This window comes from Canis lupus, chromosome 17 (genome assembly GCF_003254725.2).
Source record: "Canis lupus dingo isolate Sandy chromosome 17, ASM325472v2, whole genome shotgun sequence".
NCBI classification, from domain to species: Eukaryota; Metazoa; Chordata; class Mammalia; order Carnivora; family Canidae; genus Canis; species Canis lupus.
In genome coordinates, this window is record NC_064259.1 from 49,594,313 (window position 1) to 49,617,116 (window position 22,804).

At 39.6% G+C, this 22,804-nt stretch overlaps 1 protein-coding gene and 2 pseudogenes across 1 annotated transcript in view; 1 reads left to right on the forward strand and 2 right to left on the reverse strand.

Moving 5' to 3' along the window:
* The window catches only part of ALMS1 (ALMS1 centrosome and basal body associated protein), a 215,606-nt gene extending 198,108 nt beyond the window's left edge, over window positions 1–17,498 (reverse strand). The window contains exon 1 of the mRNA XM_035700716.2: window positions 17,103–17,498. Coding sequence (XP_035556609.1) covers window positions 17,103–17,429 — 327 coding nt within the window. The 5' untranslated portion in view covers window positions 17,430–17,498. The remainder of the gene's footprint in view (window positions 1–17,102) is intronic.
* Window positions 3,613–4,173, forward strand: LOC112664219 (U1 small nuclear ribonucleoprotein C-like; annotated as a pseudogene).
* Window positions 4,686–5,871, reverse strand: LOC112664218 (E2F-associated phosphoprotein-like; annotated as a pseudogene).
* Window positions 17,499–22,804: the final 5,306 nt, after the last annotated feature.

Below are 22,804 nucleotides of genomic sequence, written 5' to 3' on the forward strand. Positions count from 1 at the left end.
AATTGAAGACAACATAAGTGGAAAGATATTCCATGTTCATGGATTCTAAGAACCAATATTGTTAAAATGTCCATAATCCCTAAAGCAATCTACAGATTTAATCCAATCCCTATCAAAATACCAGCAACATTTTTCACAGAACTAAAATAAATAATCATTTTTTTAAAGATTTTATTTATTTATTCATGAGAGACAGAGAGAGAGAGAGAGAGATGGAGAGAGAGAGAGGCAGAGACACAAGCAGAGAGAGAAGCAGGCTCCATCCAGGGAGCCTGATGTGGGACTCGATCCCAGGACTCCAGGATCACACCCCGGGCCAACGGCAGACACTAAACCTCAAGCTGAGCCACCCAGGGATCCCCTAAAATAAATAATCCTAAAATTTGTATGGAACCACAAAAGACCCCTAATAACCAAAGTAATTTGAAAAAAAGAAAAACTGGAGGTATCAGAATCCCAGATTTCAAGATATACTGGCAAAGCTACAATAATCAAAACAGTATGGTACTGGCACCAAAAAATACACATAGATCAAGGGAAAAAAAAAAGAGAACGCCCAGAAATAATATTAATAATATAAATTGAGGGGATCCCTGGGTGGCTCAGTGGTTTGGCACCTGTCTTTGGCCCAGGGCGCGATCCTAGAGTACCAGGATCGAGTCCCACATCAGGCTCCCGGGATGGAGCCTGCTTCTCCCTCCTCCTGTCTCTGCCTCTCTCTCTCTCTCTCTCTATCATAAATAAATAAATAAATAAATAAATCTTACTGCCATTAGGGAACTGAAATGAAGGGCAAACCACAGTCCTAAATATGGGAGAAACAGAGAAGCAAATATGGAGAATTACAATTTATTGGAGCCAAATCCAAGGAGTAGATACCCCCACATGGCAAACAGTACTAGTGTAGAAAAACCTAAATTGTTATTGACAACTTGCTAGAGGTTCAGGGTGAACAACCTGAGATTTAAAACCCATGAGTTTTACCCCAGGATCTGTACCAGGTTCCCATAGTTAAAAATCAAAGAAAAATCTCCTGCTTCTGACAGGGGCAGGGGATAAGTACCCATTCTGAAATGTACTCAGAGCATTCTGTTCTTAATAAGACCTGCCCTCAAAAAAACTATTTTACCAAAGCCTACCCCACTTGGGTTTTGCCAGAGACTAGGAGACCTAGGGGAAGGAAAGTAATTACTTCAGCTTCTTCTAGCCTTCAACAAGGGCATAAAGAAATACCCAACTCCATCCCCCTTTTAGCTTTCCTGTCTCACTTCAGAGAAAGACAATGAAAACCTCAGTAAAAATCACAGTCCAGGGCGGGGGGCGGGGGGGACCCTGAAACCTAATATTAGGCCTATAGAACACTTCCTTCCCCACCTCACTCACATTTTCCTGCATCAATAGGGCTCCTAATAATAATAGGGGAATATAACTGAAAGTACATCTCAGGCCTTATTTAAGAATAAATTCTAGGGTGCCTGGGTGGCTCAGGTCATGATCTCAGGGTCCTAGGATTGAGCCCCACATCAGGCTCCCTGCTTAGCAGAGAGTCTACTGCTCTCTCTCCCTCTGACACTCTTCCCCACTGTGCTCTCTCTCCATCTCAAATAAATAAATAAAATCTTAAAAAAAAAAAAAAAGAATAAATCCTTAGAGAAACCCAAAGATGACAGAGGAGACAAAAACAAGGTCACCAAAGGAAATTTTAGCCCAGGACACGTAAAGCTACACCAAAAAGTAAACACAACCCCACTCTAGCCAGGTAAATATAAAACTTCACACTACAGGCTTAGATACTTCAGTTCGTATTCAGATCGCATTCACTTTAAATATGTGACTTTGAAAAAAAATTAAAAGACATACTAAAAGACAAAAACAGTTTGATGGGACAGAGCAGGCAACAGAACTTGACTCGGATATGGCAGAGATGTTGAAATTTCAGTTTGGGAAGATAAAACAATTCTGGAGATGGATGATGGCAATGGTTACACAACAAATGTGTAATACCACTTAAGAATGGTTAAAATGGTAAATTTTATGTTATGTATATTTTACCACAATAAAAAAAAAAAGTCAAGGAGAAAAGAAGAAATGAGCTATCAAACTGTAAAAAGACATGGAGGAAACTTAAATGCATAAGTGAAAGAAGTCATTCTGAAAAGGCTACATACTGTTTGATTCTAACTACGTGTACAATACTGTAATAATGGATATATGACATTATACATTTGTCAAAATCCGTAGGATAGATCAAGAGTGAACCTCAACATAAACTATGGACTTTAATTAAAAATAATGTATCGGGGCAGCCCGGGTGGCTCAGCGGTTTAGCGCTGCCTTCAGCCCAGGGTGTGATCCTGGAGACCCGGATCGGGTCCCACGTCGGGCTCCCTGCATGGAGCCTGCTTCTGCCTGTGTCTCTGCCTCTCTCTCTGCATTTCTCATGAATAAATAAAATATTAAATAATAATAATAATAATAATGTATCAGTACTGGCTTACTAATTGTCACAAACCCACAATAGTGCAAGATGTTAATAATAGGAAAAATGGAGAGGGGTAATGTATAGGAATTCTGTACTTTCTGCTTAATTTTTCTGTAACAAAACTGCTCCCAAATAGTCTACTTTAAAAAAAGGATAGCCATCTTGCCAACAGACCAACAAGCAACTATAAGATGTGAATGCTCCCATAAACAAACTAGATCTACAAATATAATAGAACATTTCCCGCCCAGAGCCCAGAATATGCATTCCTCTCTAGCATCCATGGAACATTCTCCAGGAGAGACTATATGTTAGGCCATAAACCAAGCCTTGAAATTTTTAAATAATTCAAAATATAAAAAGTTTATTCTCCAAATAAAATAAAGGCAGAAATCGGTAACAGAAGGAAATTGAGTAAATTCACAAATGGGAGGAAATTAAGCAACAAATTCTTAAATAACCAATGGGTCAAAAAAAGAAATCACAAGAATTTTCAAGTATTTTGAGATGGTAACAAAAATACTACATACTAAAACTATGGATTGAAGCCAACGCAGTGCTTACAGGGAAATTTATAGCTACAAATGTGTACATTACAAATATAACAAAGATCTCAAGTAAAAGTCTACCCATGCAACATAAACTAAAAAAAAGGAAACTAAACCCAAAGAAAACAGAAGGAAGAAAATAAGACTAAAACAGAAATAAATGAAATAGAGAACAGTGAAAAATCAACGAAACTAAAAATTAGATCTTTGAAAATATCACCAAAATTAAAAATCCTTTAGCCAGACTTGCCAAGAAAAAATGACAGTACTCATTTTACTTAAAATCAGAAATTAAAGAGGGAACTTCATTACCAATCTTATAGAAATACGAATAGCAACTTAAAAAAAAAGAAAAAGAAAAATACGAATAGCTATAAGGAAATACTGTGAAAAGCCATATGTTAAGAAAGTTGATAACCTGGAAGAAATGAAAACACAAATTACTGAAAACTCAAGAAGAAACAGAAAGGGGCATCTGGGGTGGCTCTGTTAGTTAAGCGTCTGCCTTCGGCTTAGATCATGTTCCCAGGGTCCTGAGATCAATCCTGTATGGCTTTTCCCTTTCCCTCTGCCCCCTGCCCCCACTCATGCTCTCATTCTTTGACTCTCTCTTAAATAAAATAAAAAATATTTTTAAAAAGAAGAAGGACAGAGTGGCCAACGGCCTGCAGAGCAACATGCCTAAGTTTTACTGTGACTACTGCAACACATACCTCACCCATGACTCTCCATCTGTGAGAAAGACACACTGCAGTGGTAGGAAACACAAAGGGAATGTGAAAGACTACTATCAGAAATGGATGGAAGAGTAGGCTCAGAGCCTGATCGACAAAACAACCGCTGCATTTCAACAAGGAAAGATATCTCCTACTCCATTCTCTGCTCCTCCTCCTGCAGGGGCAATGATCCCACCTCCCCCCAGTCTCCCAGGTCCTCCTCGCCCTGGTATGATGCCAGCCCCACCCCATGATGCCAATGATGGGCCCGCCTCCTCCTGGGATGATGCCAGTGGGACCTGCTCCTGGAATGAGGCCACCTATGGGAGGCCACATGCCAATGATGCCTGGGCCCCCAATGATGAGACCTCCTGCTCATCCCATGATGATGCCCACTTGGCCAAGAATGACTCGACCAGACAGATAAGGAGAGACAGAAAGCTCTTTATATTCATTTTATATTACTTGTTCCACTTCACCAGAAGATCATGGTGCTGTGACTCTGGCTGTTTTCTAACAGCATAAGGAAGATTTGCTTCCCCTTCCTATCAAAGAGAGAATAGCTTTTGCAGGGGAGTAGTGGGACAAACAAACAACAACAACAAAAAAAAAGGCAATTTTCATTTGTATTGCGAAATGTGAAAATAGAATTGTCAACTGTTTAAGTTAAAAAATAATAAAAATAAAAAAATAGAAGAAGAAGAAATAGACCATCAGAAGAGACATATAGCAAGGAAAGAGAATCAATTAGTAACTAAAATATCCCCCCCAAAAAAAATAATAAAATATTTTCCCAAAAGAAAAGCCCAGACTTATATGGTATAGTCTACCAAAGAGTCAAAAAATTCTTAATGCCAATCCTTCATAAACAGAAGGAACAGTTTTTTGTTTTTTGTTTTTTTACTTATAACTGCAGAACATTTTAATTCCAAAGAGCTTTAATACACGAAAAGCCCCATAGTTTCCAAATGCCCATCAAAGAGGGAATGAATTATCAGGCCCATCAGAGCTGGGGAAAAAATTTTTGAAGGGGGTGGAGGGATGAAGGCTGACAACCATTCTCTTTCAAAAAGATAAACACTGCATCCTCAGATAACCGCTCAGAATGTTACTTGATATGAATAGGCAAGAGGGTAATAACTGTCCATGTTTGCCTTATATACTGTATTGAGCAATTAAATGCCAACTGAAATATTCAAGAATGACTTGCTGAAACATTGAAAAAATGAAAGACTTCATCCTTGTCATAGACGGCCACTTCCGTGGAACATTCGGTGCACATAACCGGGTGATAGATTTCTTCTGCTTGTGCCTCTGTCTGCTCTGCAGCGTCTTCGTGGTTAGACCTCATCTTCTTATGGCCTTGCCTTTTCTTCCTGTTCTCTGGGATTTTGTATCTTAGAACCTCCTCTTTGTTGACAGAACAATTCATCACAAACATTGCTCTATACTGAGTTTTGTATGATTCATGCCTTCGGCAATCAAGACATAGTGTGGTCATGCAGGTAGGGCAATTCAAGACAGCATCACTATTTGGAACAGGCTGCTGTTATTGATATGGTCTCTGTATTCCAAAACCATGGAAGCCTCTTCTTTGTGCATCAACCCAGGCCTGATCTCTGTTATCTTTTTCAGGATCATATAATAACTCATCGTTTGTTGGAATCCTGTGTCGTTTTTTTCTTTTTCTTCTCGGTTACCTGTATTGTTTTGTTTTCATCTTCAGAATCAGAATCAAAATATATATCATCATAGTACTTTGTCAGAGCTGTCCCAACTTTTCCAGTTCCTGAGGAAGACCCTGTTTCCAGAGAGGATAACTTGTCCTCCATTGTTTTTATGGTGGAATTTAATTCAGCTTCCATTTCTTTTTCAAATTCATCTTCACTTGATGATTTACTTTCTCCAGTAAGACATTCTCTGATGAGTTTTCTTTTTTGGTCAGGAGTTCCATGTAAAAGCACATCCACTTCATCTTCAGAACTGCTCAAAGCAGGTTCCTCGTCGCTAGGCTCTTCCACTGAGTAGGGGTCGTACTCATCCTGGAGCCGGCTCATGGTGACCTACACCCTCGGACACTGACTACAAGCATCCACACAGCAGCTGTTTACGCCACAGGTCAGAAGGAACAGTTTCAACTCGTTTTATGAAGTCGGTATTACCTGGATACTAAGCCAGTCAAAAAACATCACAAAAACTATAGACCATTATCTTGAGACTATAGATGCAAATATTCTTTTTAAAAATATTAGTGTATATATATATATACACACACTAATGAAAATATTAGGCAAATTAGTGTGTGTGTATATATATGTGTGTGTATATATATGTGTATATAGATATATATACATATATATGTTCTTATATCCTACAACATATAAAATATTTATACACCAAGATGAAGTAAATTATCTCCAGAATGCACGCTTGGCTTAACATCCTAATATCAATACACCAAATAATAGAATAATTTAACAAAATCTAATACCTTTTCATGATAAACAATACTCCACAAACTAGGAATAGAAGGAAATTTCATCAATCTGATAAAGGCACCTATGAAAAACCTACAAGTAATATCTACTTTCAGTTAAAAAACTGGATGCTTTCCCCTAAGATCAGGAATAAGACAAGGATATCCATTTTCACCAATTCTATTCAACACTATACTGGAAATTCTATCCAAGGAAATTAGACAAGAAAAAATAAATAAAAAGCATTCAGATTTGGAAAGAATGAAACCGAAAAAAAAAAAAAAAAAAGGAAAGAATGAAACCATATTTGACCACATTTGACATGGTCTTTTATGTAGAAAATCCTACAAAGTCCACTAACAATCTATTAGAACTAATAAACGAGTTCAGCAAAATTGCAGGTGACAAGATGAACATACAAAAATAAACTGTCAAAAAAAAATCAATTGTCTTTTTATACACTTGTAATGAACAATCCCAAAATGAAATTCAAAAAAACTACTTACAACAGCACCAAAAAAAAAATAAATAAAATATTTAGAATAATTTAAGAAAAAAAGTATCAAACTTATACCCTGAAAAGTACAAAACAGTTTTGAATATATTTGCAAAAGATCTAAAAAATGGAAAGATATCCTATGTTCATGGATCAGAAGCTCTAGCATTGCTAAGATGGCAATATTCTCAAACTGATCTACAGATTCAATGCAATTTCTATCAAAACACCAGCTGGCTTCTTTGTTGAAACTGACAAGCTGAACCTAAAATTCATATAGAATTGCAAGGGATCCAGAATAGCCAAAAAAATCTTGAAAAAGAAGAGCAAAGTTGGAGGACTCACACATCCTCATTTGAAAGCTTCCTATTAAGCAATGGTAATCAAAAAAGTGTAGGATGGTATAAATTTGGACATATGGAACAATAGAATAGAACTGAGAGTCCAGAAATTAACCCATATATCAATGGTCAACTGATTTTCAACAAGAGTGCTAAGACCATTCAATTGAAAAGAATAGCCTTCTCAACAAATGGTGCTGGGACAACTGAGTAGCCACATACAAAAGAATGAGGTTGAACACCACATGCAAAAATAACTCAAAATTGGGCAGCCCGGGTGGCTCAGTGGTTTAGCGCTGCCTTCAGCCCAGAGCGTGATCCTGGAGACCCAGGATCGAGTCCCACATCCGGCTCCCTGCAGGGAGCCTGCTTCTCCCTCTGCCTGTGCCTCTGTCTCTCTCTGTGTGTCTCTCATGAATAAATAAATAAAATATTTTTTAAAAAGAATGTGAAAGAATCCACAGACTGTGAGAAAATATTGCAAATCAGACATCTTATACGGGAATTTTAAATTCACATTGTGGAAAATATGAAGACTGTATAAAGAATTCTTACTCAACAGTAAATAGACAAATGACTGAAATAAAAATGAGCAAAGAGTCTGAATGGATATTTTGCCAAAGATATGCAAATGGCCAATAAACACAAGAAAAGATGCACAATATCATAAGCCATCAGGGAAATGCAAATCAAAACCACAATGATATATTTATCATGTCACATCCACCAGGATGGCTACAATCAAAAAGTCAGCTAATAATGGGGCACCTAGATGGCACAGTAGGTTAAGTGTGTGCCTTCAGCTCAGGTCATGACCTTTGGGGTCTTGGGATTGGCCCCACCTCAGGTTTCCTGCTCAGTAGGGAGTCTGATTCTCCCTCTCCCTCTGCCTCTCCCACACCTACCTGCACCCTGCTCGTGCTCTCTCTCAAATAAATAAAACCTTAAAATTTTTTCAGATAATAATAAGTGCTCACAAAGATATAGAGAGACTGGAACTTTCATACACTGGTTGTAAGAATGTAAAATAGTGCAGCTGTTTTGGGAAACAGTCTGGCAGTTCCTCAAAGGTTAAACATGGAATTACTACATGTCCAGCAATTCTACTTCTAGACATATACCCAATAGAAATGAAAACATGTCCAAACAAGAACTTGTACACAAATGTTTACAGTAACATTATTCATAATAGCCAAAAGGTAGAAAAAAGAACAAATATTCATCAACTGATGAATGAATAAATACAATATATCCATAAAAAGGAATCTTATTCAGCCACAAAAAGGAATGAAGTATTAATGCATGCTATATACATGGATGTTTCCTGAAAACATTGTGCTAAGTGAAAGAAGCTAGTCACAAAAGACATGTTCTATTACTCCTTTTATATTCAATGCCCAGAACATGCCAATCTAAAGAGAGAAAAAAGTAGATTCAAAGCTGATTAGAGGAATAGAAGATTGGAGGGCAAAGGGGTGATAAAACTAAAATGTACAGGGTTTGGGGGGAATTTTGAGATGACAAAAATGTTGTAAAGTTGACAGTAATGTTGGTTGAACATATCTATTAATATACCGAAAATCACTGAATTATATACTTTAAGGATGATATATGTATTAATCTCAATAAATCTGTTGGAAATGTTTTTTAAAAAGCCAATTAAGCATTTAAACAAAGCATTCAAGTAAAATAAAAATAAATCTAGGGAAATAGTAAAAAATGAAAACTGGGCGCCTCGGTGTCTCAGCGGTTGAGTGTCTGCCTTTGGCTCAGGTCATGATCCTGGGGTCCCCTAATCAAGTCCCCCTTTGGGCCCCCAGCAGGGAGCCTGCTTCTCCTTCTGCCTGTGTCTCTGCCTCTCTCTTCTCTCTCTCTCTCTCTCAGTGTCTCTCATGAATAAATAAAATCTTGTAAAAAAGAAAAAAAAAGGAAATAACTACAGATTCAAAGGAAAAAGAATATTGTGTAGCATTTCATTATAATCAACAAGAAATTCTTGCTAAATAATTTTCTAAGAAATCATAAGTTACCAAAATTAAACAAGAAAAGTGAGTCTGTATAAACCAAAACCCTAAAAGGAATCTAAAGGCAAAGTAGTTTCACTAGTGATTATTTTTCAAACATGCAAGAAAAATTATTTTATTACTTCAACTGATTCAGGAAAGAAAAATAAAAATCTTTCCAGTGCTTTGTACGAAAATGATATAATATTAATGCTACATTTGATAAAGACAGGTTAAAAAAATAATTTAACCTTAAAACTATAATAATTTATAAAATACCTGCAAATAAAATCCAGCAATTCCTTGAGAGAAAAACTGTAACATAGTTTTTTATTCTAGGAAAACAAGGATTAACATTAAGAATAAAATATGTATCAAAAACATAAATTATACACTGTAGACAAATTTGGAGATGGGAGCAGAAAGGTGAAGAAGGGGCTCAGGCCCTGTTCTTTTCTACCATGAAATGATAACCTGATGGGAGAGTCTGAACATCCAAAAGGGCTAGAGGATAAAAGAGTGAAGATGTAGAAGAAGCTAAAGGAGGAAACATACATAGATTTCCAAACGCTGTTGATGACCTACTTAAAAGTTGGAGACCAAGAATTTCTGGTGATAGCAAGCCATGTAGCCAAATCATTTTCCCTAGCACAGCTCAGAAATTTAAATTTAGGAATTACAAGGAGAGGTGTTTGAAACGATCCATGTTGAATGGTCTATTGGACCAGCATTAAGGCCAACACAGTAAAGACTGTGAACCACTTACTTCCTGAACTCTTAAAAAGACTTGGTTTTAAGGCTGGGCGGGAACATTTCACTCTGAACTTAATTAACACAGTCCCATGCCTTAGCTAAGTATCAGAACAGGACTACGAACTTAATTGCTACTTTATACATTACCATTAGTACATCCTTATGATCTAGTAAGAGATACATGAGTGAATGAGTGAAGCAAATTTTTACTATTTTGTCATTTAACCTGAGACTAGACTGAATGAAATTAATATTTCCTATCATTTGGACTCATCTTTTTAATACACTCATTAAATACTACACAACAAACTCATCTTCAAATAGTACAGTTGGTTAAGCAGTGGAATGACTCTTGGTTTCAGCTCAAGTGATGATCTCAGGATTCTAAGATCAAGCCCTGGGTCAGGCTCCAAAGTCAGCATGGAAACTGCTTAAAACTCTCCCTCTCCTTCTGCCCTTCCTCTCTAATTGCACATGCACTCTCTCTCTCTCTAATGAATAGATAAATCTTTTTTAAAATAAGATTTTATAGTTCATAAATGTCTAGCAAGTCACATGTTAAAGTTTCCCCTTCAAATATTTTCCAATTTATGCCAATAAATTTTAAAGTCAGTGAGCAAAAGGAAAAAAAATCTTAATACTCTTTATATCATCTTAAAACTACCTTAAAAAAACCTACCTTTAATACAAAACATCATCTAGACTTTCATATATTCTCCAAGATAAACAGGAAAATATCAAAACATCGGATTTCTCTAGAAAGAAAGAAAGCAAGCAAGCAAGCGAGCGAACCACACACTTCTGCAGGAAAAACAATGAGCTCTAAGAAGCAAGGTTTTTATTACACATAGATCACTGTTAAACAGAATAATACAGAGACAAACCATGAGAGACTCTTAATCATAGGAAACAGAGTTGCTGGAAGGGAAGGCGGTAGGAGGATAGAGTAACTTAACTGGGTGATGGACATTAAGGAGGGCACATGATGTAATGAGTACTGGGTGTTATATAAGACTGATGAATCATGAAATTCTACTCCTGAAACTAATAATACACTATATGTTAATTTAACTTAAATAAATTTTTTAAAAAATAATAAACTAATTTTATTTGATCATTTGTCTTGAATTGTTCCTTCTTTTATATTGCTGTATTTTAGGGTCAAAGATCAATTAGGCAAAATTATGGTGTTTTCCCACAGTGTCTTTTTTTTTTTTTAAGATTTTATTTTATTCATTCATAGAGACACAGAAAGAGAGAGAGAGAGAGGCAGAGACACAGGCAGAGGGAGAAGCAGGCTCCATGCAGCGAGCCCAATGTGGGACTCGATCCCGGGTCTCCAGGATCACACCCCGGGCTGCAGGCGGCGCTAAACCGCTGCGCCACTGGGGCTGCCCTCCCACAGTGTCTTTTAAATAAAATCATTTAACCAAGGGGTGGGGGGGGAGCTAAGATAAAAATTTTCACATTGGCTCTAATAAGAGTTAAAGTAGTTTAACAAGTTCTTCTTCTAGGCTTAGAGATATAAATTTAAATACTAATAGTTATTCAAACAAGAAGTCATAGAACAAAATAAAAGTTAGAAGACCTCATGAACAAGATAGGCTTTAATTATGGTTGTATGTAGGTAACTTATAACTTGAAATCTCCAACACAAACTTCTCCCCTTATCTCCAAAACCAATCTTATAATCTTAATGCTCATCTCAACCAATCCCTCCCCTCCAACACTCTCATCATTAACCTGACCATATCTCAATATTTGACAATTATTCATTCAATATTCTAACACCCAGACATCTTCTTGCCTTCATGTTCCACATCTAATCTATTATTAGTATATTATTAGTATTATTAGTATAGTAGTAATGTAAAATTCAGTGATAAATGTGATGATTTTACCTCTTAAATACTTCTTAAATCAGTCTACTTTTTTCTATATCCATCCATACTTTCTTGTCCCAAAGTATTATCATCTTTTGCCTGGCAATGATGCAATGGCTTACTAATTAATTAGCATCCCTGACTTATTGCCACTTCCTACTCCATCCTGCTGTCAAAGCTGTTCCCCATTCTGCTACAAAGTGATCTTTCTGAAACACAAATCTTGTCACTGAAAATGCCTTAAACATTTTCAATGACTTTCCAAAGCTCCAGAGATAAAGCCTGCATCCATATTTGCCTTTGGTTCCCTGGAAATGCCATGCTCTCTCCAACAGCACCTTTCCATGTGCCTTTCCCTCAACTGGGAGGTTTTCTCTTCCCTTTGCCTAGTTAACCTTAATTTGTCTTCAGATTTTAGCTCTATCAGAACTTCCCCAAGGAAGCCTTCTCCAGCTTCAATTAACAATGTCAGATTTCCTTATCGTATGCTTTCAAAGCACTGTTAGCACAATAAATAAAATTTTTATTTTAAAAAAAAGCATGTTAGTACATAAAGTTTTACTTTTATTTATGTGACCAAATGAATTTTGTCTGCTCCTTACATGAACACTAGAAAGGCAGAGATTTACAAAAAATAATAATAATAAAAATAAATAAATATTTGGGATAACCAGCTACGAAATTGAAGCAAGCAATCAAAAATCTCCCAACAAGAGTCCAGGGCCAGATGGCTTCCCACGGGAATTCTACCAAACATTTAAAGAAGAATCAATACCTACTCTTCTTCTGAAGCAGTTTCAAAAAACAGAAATGTAAGGAAAACTTCCAAACTCTATGAAGCCAGCATTACCTTGATCTTGATCCCAAAACCAAAGAACCCATCAAAAAGGAGAATTACAAAAAAAAAAGGAGAATTACAGACCAATATTCCTGATGAACATGAATGCAAAAATTCTCACCAAGATATTAGCCAGTAGAATCCAACAGTATGTTAAAAGGATTAGTCACCATGACCAAGTGGGATTTATTCCTGCATGGCAAGGATGGTTCAACATCCACAAATCAATCAATGGGATACACTATGTTAACAAAAGAAAGGACAAGAACCATATGATCCTCTCAATAGATGCAAAAAAAAGCATTTAACAAAGTACAGCATCCCTTCTTGATTAAAACTCTTCACAGTGTAGAGAAAGAGGCAACATACCTCAATATCACAAAAGCCACATATAAAAAGCCATAGCAAATATCATTCTCAATGGGGAAAAGTTCAAGAGCTTTTCCCCTAAGGTCAGAAATATGACCGAGATGCCCATTCTCACCACCGTTGTTCAACTGGAAGTTCCAGTCTCACCTATCAGACAACAAAAAGAAATAAAAGGCACCCGAATCAGCAAAGTAGTCAAACTCTCATTCTTCACAAATGTCATGATACTCTATGTTAAAAACCCAAAAGACTTCACCCCAAAATTGCTAGAATTCATACAGGAATTCTGCAACATGGCAAGATATAAAATCAATGCACAGAAATCGGCGGCATTTCTATACACCAACAATGAAAGAGAAACTAAGGAGTCAATCCCATTTACAACTGAACCCCAAACCATAGGATACCTAGGAATAACCGTAACAAAAGATGCAAAGTAGCCTATAGTTTCCTGAGTACAGGAAAAGACTTGGTTGTAAGGTTGTTTTCTGAGTACAGAAAACTATAGACCACTTAAGAAACAAATTGAAGAAAACACAACAAAATGGAAAAATGTTCATGCTCATGGATTGGAAGAACAAATATTGTTAAAATGTCTATGCTACCTAGAGCAATCTATATAGTCAATGTAGCCTCTATCAAAATACTATCAACTTTTTTCACAGAGCTGGAACAAATCCTAAAATTTGTATAGAATGAGAAAAGACCCGGAAGAGCCAAAGGAATGTTGAAAAAGAAAACCAAAACTAGTGGCATCACAATTCTGGACTTCGTGCTCTATTTCAAAGCTGTAATCATCAAGAGAGTGTGGTACTGGCACAAAAACAGACACACAGATTAATGGAACTTAACAGAGAACCCAGAAATGGACCCTCAACTCTATAGTCAACTAATCTTGGACAAAGCAGGATAAAATATCCAATGGAAAAAAGAGTCTCTTCAAAAAATGGTGTTGAGAAAACTGAATAGCCACATGCAGAAGAATGAAACTGGACCAGTTCCTCACACCATACACAAAAATAAACTCAAAATGGATGAAAGACCTAAATGTGAGACAGGAATCCATCAAAATCCTAGAGGAGAACAACACAGGCAGCAACTGCTATGACCTTGGTCACAGCAATTTCTTGCTAGACACATCTCCAAAGGCAAGAGAAAGAAAAGCAAAAATGAACTACTGGGACTTCATCAAGATAAAAAGCTTTTGCCCAGCAAAGAAACAGTTGACAGAACCAAAAGACAATCAACCAACAGAATGGGAGAAGATATTTACAAATGTCTTATCAGATAAAGGGCTAGTATCCAAAACCTATAAAGAATTTATCAAATTCCACACCCAGGCACGTGTGGGTGGCTCAGCGGTTTAGCGCCTGCCTTCAGCCCAGGGCATGATCCTGGAGTCCCCAGACTGAGCACCACATCAGGCTCCCTGCATGAAGCCTGCTCCCTCTGCCTATGTCTCCACCTCTCTCTCTGTGTCTCTCATGAATAAATAAATAAAATCTTTAAAAAAAAAAAAAGTCCACACCCAAAGAACAAATAATCCAATCAAGAATTGGGCAGAAGATATGAACAGACATTTCTCCAAAGAAGATATACAAATGGCCAAAAGACACACGAAAAAAATGCTCCATGTCACTTGGCACCAAGGAAATACAAATCAAAACTACAATGAGATACTACCTCACACTGGTCAGAAATGGCTAAAATTACCAAGTCAGGAAACACAGATGTTGGCGAGGATGCAGAGAAAAGGGAATCCTCTCACACTGTTGGTGGGAATGCAAACTGGTGCAGCCACTCTGGAAAGCAATATGGAGGTTCCTCAAGAAGTTAAAAATAGACTACCTTACCACCCCAATGGTGGCACTACTAGGTATCGACCCCAAAGACACAAATGTAGTGATCTGAAGGGGCACCTACACCCCAATGTCTATAGCAGCAATGTCCACAATAGGCAAACTATGGAAAGAGCCCAGATGTCTATCAACAGATAAATGGATAAAGAAGAGGTGGTATATATATATATATATATATATATATATAGGGAATACTACTCAATCACAAAAAATAATAATAATAATAAAATAAATATTGCCATTTGCAACGATGTGGATGGTACCAGAGGGTATTATGATAGGCGAAATAAGTCAATCAGAGAAAGACAACTGTATGATCTCACTCATATATGGTATTTAAGAAACAAAACAGGGACACCTGGGTGGCTCAGCAGTTGAGCCTTTGGCTCAGGGCGCCATCCTGGAGTCCCAGGATTGAGTCCCACACATCAGGCTTCCTGCAGGGAGCCTGGTTCTCCCTCTGCCTATGTCTCTGTCCCTCTTTCTCTCTGTGTCTCTCATGAATAAATAAAATCTTAAAAAAAGAGAGAGAGAGAAAAGAAAAACAAAACAGGATCATGGGGAAGAGAGGGAAAAAAAAATAAAACAAGATGAAATCTGAGAAGGAAACAAACCATACAGACTCTTAATCATAGAAACAAACAGAAGAAAAACAAAACAGGATCATGGAGAAGAGAGGGGAAAAAATAAAACAAGATGAAATCTGAGAAGGAAACAATCCATACAGACTCTTAATCATAGAAACAAACTGAGGGTTGCTGGAGGGGAGGGGGTTAGGGGAATGGATAACTGGGTGATGTAATGAGGACAGGGTATTATATAAGACTGATGAGGGACACCTGAGTGGCTAAGTGGCTGAGCATCTGCCTTTGGCTAAGGGCATGATCCTAGGGTCCTGGGATCAAGTCCCGCATAGGGCTCCCCGCAAGGAGCCTGCTTCTCCCTCTGCCTGTGTCTCTGCCTCTCTCTCTGTCTCTCTCTCTCAGGAAAAAATAAATAAAATCTTAAAAAAAAAAAAAAAAAAGACTGATGAATCACTGACCTTGACCTTTGAAACTAATAATACATGTTAATGAGCTGAATTTAAATTTTTAAAAATTAACTTAAAAATGTTTTTAAATGTTTGGGTTCTCCAAGGTTCCTTGGCATCCTGCAGGACACCTGAATGCCCATGGTGAAAGCTCAATGAATTAAGTGCCCACTGGAATATTTACCAGGCAAAACAATTACTACTACTTTTTGACAATCAAAACAGTCTATAGCATCAAAGTCCTACAGAACTTTCTGGATGATGGAACTATTCTCTATCTGCACTGTCAAACAGCAGCCACTAGTCAAGTTGTGGCTATTGAGCACTTAAAAAGTGGTTAGTACAAGAGACGCACTGGATTTTAAATATTATTTCATTTTAAATAAATAAGATACAAAGAGCCATCTATGGCTAGTGATGACTGTTGAACAGCACGGATCTATATATATGTCTCTTCTGTCTCTTCACTTGTACTTTGCTGTACTTAGTTCACTCTGCAGTTTGTACCTCGTCTATGGAGCAGTCCTAGGCAATAAATCCTAGGCTTCTTTTGGTCCCCACGACCCGTCCTGCACACAACAGAAAGTGAACAAACATGTGATGATTTGATATCCAAACTGAATAGCAAACCTTTTTTTTCCTCCCTGAAAAGTTCATGAATTAAATGTAGTCCTTGTCAAAATGGTCTTCGGGGGCCGACCCTAAAATCAGCTCTTTTCTCCGTTGTGCATTACCTTGTGCTTTCTAGTTTTCCAAACTGGAGCTGCAGCAAAAGCCTTCTGCTATCTACGAGGGACCCCCTTATTGCTACAAAGGAGGGTCTGGAGAAGCAAAACAGGCGAGGAGCCTCCGGAGACTAATCACGTAGCGTCCATAATCCACACTACTCCCTCGAGGAGAGGCCTGCCCTTCAGGCATACTAATCTCCTAACCGTCTCCCCCAAACAAGGCAGTCCCAGGAGAATCACTCTCTCCACTCCTACAAACGGGCACCAGGAGCCCCACCTCCTCCCCAAAGCACTGTTAACGACACCCGCTGGGAACACGGACTCTCCGAACATCTGGTCTAATTCAAAAGGCCCGGGACCCTGCGAGAGCGGGAAACAAGAGAGAATGGGAGACTGAGGCAGTCCGCCAGAACCCGGGCAAGCGTCGGGGGCCCACGCGGCGACACGGCCGCTACAAGCCTTGGCAGGCGTGTTCCGACCAGTCCCGCACGGCGACCCGCAGCGGGCAGCGGGCAGCGGGCCAGAGCGCGGCGCTCAGAGACGCCCGCCTCGCTCCGCCCGACCGCAGCCCCCTCTCACCTGCTCGCGGCCGGGCTGCTGGTTCTCCGAGAAGCGGTGCCGCGACAGCGAGGACGGAGGCAGAGGCCCAGCGGGGTGCGCCTGCAGCCAGGCCTCGGCCTCTTCGTCGTCCTCCTCGTCCGTACTCTCCCGAGGAGGGCTCTCACAGTTAGAGTCCGAGTCCAGCTCCCGCCTCCTCTGCTCCTCCTCCACCTCCTCCACCATCACCACCTTTTCTGAGCCCAGGTTCGCCGGCTCCTCCGGCTCCTCCGCCTCTTTCTCCTCCTCCTCCTCCTCCTCCTCCTCCTCCTCGAGCTCGCCGGGCCACGGCAGGTCCTCAGGCTCCATATTGCGGTCTCGCTCTAGGAGGCAGAGGAGGAGGAGGAGAAGGGAAAGGGGGGGAGGGGAAGGGAGGAGAGCTGGCTGGCGGTTGCGGCCGCGCGCAGGCGCAAAGACCGCCGCCGCCGCCGCCTCGCGCCGCGCGCCACGCGCCGCGCCGCGCGGAAGGGGCGGGGCAAGGAGTGAGAGCGCGCGTTGCTAGGGACGCCCCGCGGGGGCTGGCGGGGGGGGGGGGTGGCCGGGGGCGTGGCGCGGGCTGCGGAGGCTGTGGCGGCGCCATCGTCACCCGCTGGGATCTTGCGCTCACAGTACTGAAAGCTCACAATAAACCCGGACTGGGCTCCTCTCTAGGGAGGGGAGAATTTAGCCCCGGGCTGGGCCAGGAAAAAACTGAATTTTGAACCCCTGCACCGGGATCCCTGGGTGGCGCAGCGGTTTAGCGCCTGCCTTTGGCCCAGGGCGCGATCCTGGGGACCCGGGATCGAGTCTCACGTCGGGCTCCCGGTGCTTGGAGCCTGCTTCTCCCTCTGCCTGTGTCTCTGCCTCTCTCTCTCTCTCTCTGTGACTACCATAAATAAAAACTTTAAAAAAGTGAACCCTTGCACCGAGAGAAGGACAAACCCGCGATCATCAAACTTGAAAACTTAATTTTTGAAGGTTGAGTGCCTGCTTTACGACAGGGTGTATGTTGGGCACTTGAACCTATCAGTGAAAGAGTGTCTGGAGCCTGTAGAGGGGTTAGAACTGGACGCTGGTATCAGAAACAAGGAAGTTTGAATCCTGACATCGCCCCTTACGGCTGTGTGACTGAGCCTCTATAAAATGATAAGAGACCATCACATAGGATGGTTGTCATAACGCAGATGACCAACCTGAAGGACTTAGCGGTAGGTATTATCCATTGACCATTGTGCAGTAACTCATTAAATGCTCACAGTTCTGTGAGATGAGTATTATTGCCATTTCATATTTGAAGAATCTAATGCTCAGAAAAAGTAACTTGCCCAAAGTCTCTTACCTAGTAATTGACTGGCTGAGTCAGTGCCATCCCAAGTGTTTTGCAAATCCAGTGAATTGCCCTGGCCGAGCTAATAAAGGGCAAGTATTTGTACTGATAGCACATATATTTTTAGGTTAGTCAATGATTTTGAAGTGCTTTACAAACAGATTTCCTATTTCAGGAACTCCTGTAAAATGAATAGCAAATTAAAGAATCTTGAGATGCTCTGCTATTACCTAAGGATATAGCCATAGTTAAAATTCTTCATGATATCTAGCCACAGAAGCAAAGAGGCAATGATATCAAAACAACATTGGTGGGATAATTTTTAGGGGTATTGCCAATGATGCACGTCCTATCTGCCAATGACCCAGTGCTGGCAAAACTATAAAGATAGAACTTAGACTGGAGCCCAACCCTCAGGGCTCTTATGAACACCCCTAAATGGACTGTGAGTATAATCAAATATAACTCTTCTTATGACAGGTTGAGGCTTTTCCTTGCTGGAGAACTATGGATGTAATGATAGAAAAAAATTGCTTGATTTTGTATTCCTGACTTGAAAAAAATCCCAGTGTACCTCTCCAGTAACAGGTACACACATTTCAGTGACACCATTACCAAATAATTCTGTAAACCTTTACCATTTACTTAGAAACTCCACTATCTGTATCATCTACAAATTTTAGGAAAAATAAAGGGAACTAATGGAATTCTAAAACTAATTATCAAAGTTCTCAGATGGGCAGCCCAGGTGGCTCAGCGGTTTAGCGCCGCCTTCGGCCCAGGGTAGGATCCTGGAGGCCCAGGATCAAGTCCCATGTCGGGCTCCCTGCATCGGGCCTGCTTCTCCCTCTGCCTGTCTCTGCCTCTGTGCGTGTGTGTCTCTCATGAATAAATAAATAAAATCTTAAAAAATAAATAAATAAAAGCTCTCAGAAACTCTCAAATATCCAAGGCCCAAAGTAGTTCCATTTGCCCTGATGGCAATAACATCAATCTATTATAAGACAAGTTACCTCCTTCTGAGTTAGTAACAGGCTGCCTCATGTATTTGGGAATTATTTCCAATACTAGATTCTACCTTAACAAGCTGATATGACTAATTGCTGCAGGGGACCCACTATTACTCCTGCTTTCAACAATAAGGCAACAAACATTTCCAAAGCACCCACCTAAGCAGGTTCTGCATGATCTGAAATCTAGAGATTTGGTCTTCTCTAGAAGCATCAGAAAAAAAATCTCCCTTAATCTTCAATGGAAAAACCTCATCAGGCACTGTTAACCCAACAGTAAAACTCCAAAGGCATTGATCCTTGGATTCATGTTACCCAACTAAAACTACATGCATCATTTTTTTCTGGGTTACTTGATGTCTAATCCATTGGAAGACCTCAAACTGAAGATTCTTGGGACTTCCCCAGAAGCTACTGACTACAGAAATGGATAGTTTATGCCCATTACAGCAGAACAATATTAACTTTAAGATTCTTCAGCATCTTCTATCTTACCACTAATCTTGCCTGTTGTTTTTGCCAACCTTTACTAAGAAAATGATTTCTCTATATGATCTCCCTTATCTTCATACTGTTACTTTTGACTCCCTATGCTCATCTGCCACTTAATAAAAAACAATTTTAAAAAAGAAAGCAAAAAAAAAATAATGAAAGAAAAGGAGAAGAAAGGAAAACAATACTCTTTGGTGTGTCTTTCTCAAACCCTAACTATTACTCTTCATTTAACAGCTGAAATGTGTAAGTCTTCTTGGCATCTTCCACATTCCAAGTTGACAGTCTGAAAGACAAACTGCTATCTCCTGAGTCTGAGCCTTCCAGAGAAGAAATTGGAGTTCTCTTTCTACTACATCATCCTTTAAACAAATGGCTGTATCCTTGAGTTACACCAGTATGTCCCTATACCTTTTCACCCATTCTCTTTAGGAGCCAAAACACAGGATGATGTGAAGGATGGCCCTGAAAGAGAAAAGGAGATCAATAAGGAAGTAACAACAGTACTTCAGATGATGAATGACAGGATGCAGATTGTGGCATGGGGATTGGAGAAGATAGATACAAAAGCTATATGGAGGTTACATCAATAGGGCTTAGTGACTGGGTATGGGAATGAAAGGTAGGAGGAAGGAGTAAGATAAATCCCACATTTTGGTTTGGGCAGCTGAGCTGGTGATGGAAATACAGAAGTAGAAATACGCTTTAGGGAAAAGTCATGGGTTCATTTCTGAACATATTGAGTTTTAGTTGCCTGAAAGATATGCAGTTAGCATATTTAGTTACCAATTGTAGTACAGGTCTGGAACTTGGGGAAGAAGGAGGTGTGGGTTGCTGACAGGTACTAGATTTAAAGAAAGTCGCAATTCAGTATAAAACAGAAGTGAGCCAAGGATGGAACAGTGAATAATATGCATATTCCAAAAGAGGAAGAGGAGAGAAGAAACTGAAAAGAAACTACCAGAAAGATAGGAAGAGAATACAAGAAGAGCGGTAATAAGAATATGGGAAATTGAATACAGTTGTCTCTGAAACAACACGGGTTTGAACTGTACAGATCCACTTATATATGGATTTTGGGGGGTAAATACAGTACAGTACTATAAAAGTATTTTCTCTTCCTTAGAGTTTTCTTATTTTTTAAAGGATTTTATTTATTTATTCATGAAAGAAACAGAGATGCAGAGACTTAGGCAGAGGGAGAAGCAGGCTCCCTGCAGGGAGACTGATGTGGGGCTCAATCCCAAGACCCCAGGATCATGACCTGAGCCGAAGGCAGACACCCAACCAATGAGCCATCCAGGCGTCCCTCTTCCTTATGGTTTTCTTGATAACACTTTCTATTCTCCAGCTTACTTCATTATAAGAACATAATACATAATATACATAACATATGAAATATGTGTTATGACTAAGTTATCAGTAAGGCTTCTTCTGATCAAAAGTAGGCCATTAGGGGCAGCCTGGGTGGCTCAGTGGTTTAGTGCCACCTTCAGCCCAGCACCGTGATTCTGGAGACCTGGGATCGAGTCCCACATCAGGCTCTCTGCATGGAGCCTGCTTCTCCCTCTGCCTGTGTCTCTGCCTCTCTCTCTCTGTGTCTCTCATGAATAAATAAATAAAATCTTAAAAAAAAAAAAAGTAGGCCATTAGTAGTTAAGTTTATGAGGAGTCAAGTCACATATGGATTTTTCAACTGTGTAGTGGGTACAGTCCCATAAGCCCCCCATTGTTTAAGGGTCAACTATAGTTTTAAGGTGGAAGAGGCTAAAAGCATCAAACGCAGCAGAAAGACAAAATAAGAACTGAAAAGCATCTAATGAAATTAGCATTAAGGAAATATTGGTAACTTCACAAGAAATTATTTTGCTGGAATGGTGGAAACAGACTCCAGATGTAACAGTTGGGAAGCGATTGGAGGTGAGGAAGGTGAGACATTGAATATGGAAAGGAGGATTTTGGTCACAAAAAGTAAAAAAAAGGATAAGGTGGTAGCTAGAACAGGAAAGGACCAACGGGAGTTTTGTTTTGTTTTGTTTTAAACGGAAGACAATTGAGTTGGTTAGTATGCTGAGATTGACCCAAAAGAAAGAAAGACATTAAGCCTAGAAAACGAAAAGATAATTGAAAAAAACAGAGAGGATGACAGGGGATTCAGGTAGCAGGATTACCCTCAAACAAAAGTGTGTGGCTTTCTCATAGAGGAGAGAAAAGACAGGTGTCAACAGAGATATTTACTTGGGCAAGTGGAACAAGAAGTTGATTGAATTCATGTTTCCTGCCTTTTATTCATGTTAATCAAAATGTGGTCTGCAGACCATCTTCATTAGATCACCTGAGGTATATATTTTATGAAGAATCCCAGCTGCTCTCACCTAGAGAATAAGATCTAGGAAGTCTGGGTTGGTGTCCAGGAATCTAATCTTTAATATATATACCTCCTACCCCCAAGGAATGCTGATGCACCACAATAGTTGAGAACTGTTCCTTTCTCTGTGAAATATAAAGGACAATACAGTGCTTCCCCACCCACTAGAGAAAGTCATCCCTCTACCTGCCACCTAGCAGCCAAGGCATGGACATATGGCCTAGATTTACACCTTTGGATGTTTCCATATGTGACTTTGACTCTTAAGGAAGTGGAACAGAAGCAATTCAGAACTGTACTACTCAAAATCATAGTCTGGGGACTGGTAGCATCACCTGAGAACTTCTTAGAAATGTAAACTTGCAGGCTGCATCCAGACCTACCAAACCTGCACTTTAACAAGTGCAGTGGCTGCACTCCACATGGCTTAGAGACATATTAAAGCTCCAAAATGATAGAAATCTCAAGAGGTTCTTATTTCTCTGACCTGCAGGGTAAAGAAATGGGT